General features: G+C 44.1%; 1 protein-coding gene across 1 annotated transcript in view; it reads right to left on the bottom strand.

Annotated features, from left to right (window-relative positions):
- tox3 (TOX high mobility group box family member 3) overlaps nucleotides 1-5,642 on the bottom strand; it is a 59,974-nt gene extending 54,332 nt beyond the window's left edge. Inside the window, exon 1 of the mRNA XM_072671224.1 lies at nucleotides 4,810-5,642. Within this exon, the coding sequence (XP_072527325.1) occupies nucleotides 4,810-4,899 (90 nt within the window). The 5' untranslated portion in view covers nucleotides 4,900-5,642. The remainder of the gene's footprint in view (nucleotides 1-4,809) is intronic.
- Nucleotides 5,643-6,000: the final 358 nt, after the last annotated feature.

A 6,000-nucleotide genomic window follows, 5' to 3' on the forward strand; every position in this document is an offset into this window, starting at 1 on the left:
CACCTCATTTCCTTTTTTCCTTTGTTCTTTGTACAGGGGCATAAAATAACAGTTTCCAAAGGCTAGCACAATCAGCACAATCAGGCCTTTGTTCCAGCAATTCTTTCTTTCATATCACCTTAATAAACTCCACTCCACCATGTACTGCAGGGTGATAACTAGCATTACAGCCATAGTAGTACAGTATTCCATACACGGAATAAGAGTAATCCCTGTTGACCAAAAACACTTGTTTTTAGCTTAGGTTAAGTCATGGAAGTTGTACTCAGAATTCAGGACCTAACCATTAACGGTAATTAACAGTAATGTATGTCAACAGTAATGTACGTCATTACAAAACTAAATAAACAGTAAATTTCCTTTCTAGATATCTGGTTTCAGGCTGGTAAAAAAAATGATATGGTACTCAAATTTATTCCCAGAGCCCAGTACTATCATCACACCAACAGCTTTAAAACCATCCCCACACATTATCCTTTCATTATTAAATACAGCAGATGCCACAAAACCCAGGCTTATCCTCATCGCTAACTATAATGCCGACTTCAGTCACTTCCGTTTGTTTATGCTGTGTTTATGATTTGCTCAATATGTTTTTTTGTGAACAGAGAGGAGAAGAAATTAGTGTGTGTTCCACCGTGCCGTGTTTCTGGGGCAATTTGTCACCCGTGTGTGTACACACTCGCCATCTGTTAGTACAAACCCTCACTTGCGCACACGCACACATGCACACACACACACACACACACTTCCTGACACAAAGTCCAGTGGGGTCACCATGGAGAGAGAGAAGCACAAAGAGAAACGTCCATTCTTGCATAACTGAATGAAGCTTTTCATCAAAGATAGAGGTGGGGGAGAACGAATGAGAGAGAGAGAGAGAGAGAGAGAGAGAGAGAGAGAGAGAGAGAGAGAAGAGAGAAAGAGAGAGAGAAGAGAGAAAGAGAGAGAAATGCTGACAATTACCAAACTACAGCCAAACTCAGCTAAGAAAAATGCTGTCTCATTATTTGCAAAACTATTACTGCTGCTATCTCATTTTAACCAAGTGTTTACTTTGGCCAGCCTGACTTAAAAGCTCAGGATAATGCAGCGCCATTAATAAACCACCTCAAACAACCAACTAAAACATGCAGACAATAATAAAAACAATGATAATAAGCACATTATCTAAGCCGTTATACTCCCTCTATTAAACATTTCTGCAGATGATTTAATCTACTGATCTCTAATGGGGTGCATACCTGACATCCCTGTCAAAACTACAATAAAACTATAACTAGTGCTGCTAATGGAATCCACATGACTGTGGGACGAGTGCTGTTGGTCTAGTATGTCAACTCTGACTTTGTCAATCCGACATTGTTGTAAGACACAGGCCAAACAAATCAAAAGGCCCCAGTGTAGTGTACTGACATTCAGAAGCACTTGAAAACAACCAGAGATCCCATGGCACGCATTTAAGAGTACGAGTTAAAGAATTCCACTTGACTTCCAGCAAAATGACATTAACAAAACAGAATCGTCCGAAACAATGTAGGCATGTGTTCGCTTAAGCCTTTCAGAAGTGGGCCATTTTTCTTGTAAATTTCCCCTGACTGCTACCACATGTGTGTGCTCTGTCTAAACTGAAAGCCTGAGCCCAAACCGCACTCATTACCCCAGGACCATGGAGCAGTGCGCCGGCCCGCAGCAGCGGCCAATCAGCAGCCTTGTGGACCGGGGCCTTTAACTAGTGTCCCAAAATCCCGCCAGAGCCTGTCAAATCCAAAACCACATAACCAGCAGTAACAGGCCTAATACTGTACCTCAGGGCAATTCATACTGATATCAAAAATATGAAAGAACAGTTTCTTATTGCCAACAAGAGGTGTTTTTATACCTCCAGTAAACTGTGATTGCAGCTCTGATTTCTAATCCCAGTGTCACTACATTACGACAACCCTATTTCCTTTTTCACCATGCCTGGGGATATTTTACTAACTGAGACCTGAGAGCCAATCCTTTAGTATTCCTCCTTTCTCCTTCTGCTTTCATCTTATATCGTTTCCTTTTTTCTTATCCCACTGTCCACCGTCAGCCACAGCTTCATTAGACCTGACTGCGGAGCCTAATTAAGGTCCGTGCCACTCGTTTTGATACGGCTGTAGATTTAAAGCAGTGTGTGACGTTTCAAAGAGCTTTGGACTTTGCAGGCATTAAAACTGGATTAACTCCTCTGACAGAACTTCTGTACAAGAAACGTTCATCTGAATAAGAGTGAGCAATAAGTGTTTTAAGTCACAAACCACTTCGGGCTGTTGGTGGTGATACAGCATGACAAAAGTAGAGTATCACTGTGGCATCATAAAAGGCACTATTTTGGGAACAAACAGAAATGAGTGCAATATGCCCCACTTTCTAATCCCACAAATGAGGAAGACAAAGTGGCCTATATTGCATTACTGAGGCATCCTCTGAAAGAAATGCTTTGTTACATGTTTATGATCAGATATGTTTCTAGGGCAGATCTGTGGGCATGTGTGCATGCGTGCTCACTGCCCTATCAACATGATCTGTTCCAGATTTTCACATAAAAATCCAGGTAGGGCTGAGCAGTACTATAACAATGTCATGATACTGACTATTGGGGTGGCTCTACTCTCATTAATGTGTAATGTGATATGTAGTCATATTATATATATATAAGTATTTGGAACAGCAATGTAAAGCACCTAGTAAAGGCCACTTACTGATGTCATAAACTGAGATTTAGTATCTGTCAACATTGCATCAACATCAGTGGTCTAGCATGACATCTATACCAGTATACCTGTAAAGATGAAGTACTGCATCAGCCAGTACTAAATGAAGGCATCAGAACTCGTCATTTACTAACTTCAGGATCTACACTTCTGAACAGATGTTCTCATCATGAATTCCTGCCACAAACTCTAAATTAGTGCAACTCTGTTAACAGAAACCTACCATAAACAGCATCTGACTGGGAGAGATATATGGCACAGCAGGGTTAGTTATATTCATTTTCTGTAGGGCTGAGGTACATGACAAATCTTTATGACTAAAAAAAGGACACTTCCATGTTTTGTGTTCTACTTCTCTATGAAAGAAGTAGGGACAAAGACAGAGATAGAGAAGTAGAGTTTGCAAAAGGAGGATTATCTGAAAGTATCAGGTTAAGCTATCATTACAGTATACATATGTGGCAGCTCTGCTTGAAGGACACAGAAACATTGAGCTGCGTTGATGAACACAGTTTTTCGCAAGTAGGCACATCATCCCTCCAGCCTAAACGGTCAATAATGTGAGTCCGTTTTTAACAGTGAACAAGCAGTTACAACACAGTGCCTTTGATTTAGTGCTCAAATGCTTGTTGTTGCTGCACCCAGCCTATCTGAATGAAGTGAGAAAGGGAAATGTTAGGTCTCTGTGCACAATTCGTGTGTCAGTCATTCAGGAAATCATTCACATCACCTCACACACTTTTATCTTTCATCTGGACCGAGATGACAACAGCCTGTGAAGGAGTTTAAAAGACAGAAAGTACTTTTTAGACACCGAAAACAAACCTCAGATCTGGATACCTGTGAAAGTGCTTAGGGAGCTTTGCTGATCTTTCTGAAAAGAAAAAAAAAGTCTACTCAAGTGGCCCAATGGCAACATTTCCAGAGGGGCTCTCACAACACTGAGGCCCCCCAAATTACACAACTGTTCCAATGAAAAACATTCCGATCATATCAACCCCGATGTGGCAAGGGCAGCACAATCCACTCATTGTCCAGTAACAGGAGCTCTCAGCTCTTTGTTTGGGGAGGGTTCACATAACCACTGGTTTACGTGCGTGTAAATCTCTTCTTAATCAGCCATCATAGCCTTAATGCAACGTGACACTTTTCATTATGGGATGGATTACATTTTAGTAGTTGCAGTAGTTTAGACATTACAAGCCACTTTGGGAGAGTGTAGGCCTGGTTGGGGTCCTGCAGAAAGTGGGGTGGGCGCTGGAAGTGCTTAGACACAACTTGAAGAGTATCTTGAACACTGTCAGAATAAGACACATTTTCGTTCCTCAAGGTACAGTAAGGTAACAGTGTGAATGTGCCATCAAAAGCACAGCATGGTGCTTAGGGTCCAACTGTTTACATTACAGGTGTAGGAAAACACAACTGCACTCTAATATGGCACAATTGCCCCTTAACTGAGGTACTGAAAACATGCCACCTCAGTGACAGTATAGGGGGACGCTCATTTGAAGAAACAGCCAATAGCCAAAGCTATTACAGATGGTTATAGGTCTTGTACTTAAACAGGCATGATTCAAACGTGCACATTTGTTTTCACACAAGATATTAACTTATTGCACTACATTTTTTTTTTAACCAAAATCAGCTAAGCTGGAAGCTGGTGTGTGTTTTATTCATGTGCAAATTCAATGCATCACTTTTTCCCCATGCACACTGATGCTGGTGCACACTTTCCAGCAAGCTAGCACTAGCTAAAGAGTCAAGTGCATCTGTGACCACAACTCCTCCACCTGCTTCTCGGTCGACACGATGCTAAGGTGCTAAGCCTGCATCGCGGTGAATGCACTGACTAGTTACCCCACAATTGATGTTCTCCTGCCCTCAGACCGGCCCTCGTGGAGCACGCTAGCTAGCTAACGCCTCTGTGTGACCGCTCGGTCAGCGGAGCAAACTTTGCCCCGCCGGGTGTTCCAACCAGGGATGGTGGGGTTGGTGGTGGTGGTGGAGGGTGTAGATGTGGGGTAGAAGGGCTGAAAAGCCATATAGCCATTATACCGCCGCTCACCTTGTTGTAGCCGTAGTAGCCCAAGCAGTGAGAGAAATCCAGGCTCTCCGGGTGGTTCCCCCCGGCAGACGGGTAAAAGCGTACATCCATGTTTCCCGCTCCTCAGCCACGCGCAGCTGCACGAGGGAGCAAGCGCGAGTCCCGGTTTACAATCCGCGCGCAAGAGAGAGAGAGAGGGAGGGAGAGAGAGAGAGAGAGAGAGAGAGCAATACAGAGAAAGAGAGAGGGGGAGAAATATGCGACAGGGGGGCTGTATACAATGAGCAGAGAGAGGAAGAAGGGGTGAAAAAGTTTCGGTAATCCCGGTCGACACGGAGACGTTGTTCGGAGATTGGCTTTTTTTAAATGTTCGAGTAGCTCCTCGAGCGCTTCGTCTCTTCAACCGCCAAAACGGACACAAAGGGGTATAAAACGCACGCGACCGGCGAAGTGGGCTCCTCTACACTCAGTCGTCGCCCGACTCTCGGAAAAGTAACCGAAAAACAAACAAAACTGAGGGGGGAAAGGGACTAACGGTAGTTTCCCCCGGTTCTCAGCAGCGTCCCGGCGAGCATCAGATCAAACTCACGCGCTGACAGAATCCCGTAGTTCATCAACCGCCGGGTTAGCTAGTTCTGGACAAATGAACGGTTAACCCCTGCTGTTGGAGTTTGGAGTCGACCCGCTACAATTCGTCACCATTATCCTCCGGTTCCAGCGCGAAAAGCCGCCTCGCTGAAAACTTAACGTTAGCGTAAGGTTAGCACACCGCCGGCTCTCGGTACTCTCCTCGCCACATCAATCTCCATCAGCCTGTTGTTCCTAAAGCGGAATGAACGAGAGAAGCGCGCGGCCGAGAGTGACCACGCCCCCGGACCGAGATAGCCACGCCCGGCGTGCCACCCAGCCACGCCCCTCCCACACGGCGACAACAGAAACGGAGTGGAGAGATGAACATGGCGGGCAGCTGGGCGTTTGTAAACAGACTCAGGCCTTCATGGTGTATAACGCAGTGGAGACTTTCGGCCAAGCTGCATTCATTAATCAGTTTAAATTCACTCATTTCAAAAAGACAACAGGTCTTTTTTTACACTTTCTGCCAAGACGATCCCTTAAGCCTAAACAGTTTTTGTTACTACACTGATTTATGTAAACAAGCTCTGTAAACAAATGTATTATAAAATAATAAAAAAAAATAATATCACATTACTA

Source organism: Salminus brasiliensis, chromosome 25, assembly GCF_030463535.1.
Source record: "Salminus brasiliensis chromosome 25, fSalBra1.hap2, whole genome shotgun sequence".
NCBI lineage: Eukaryota > Metazoa > Chordata > Actinopteri > Characiformes > Bryconidae > Salminus > Salminus brasiliensis.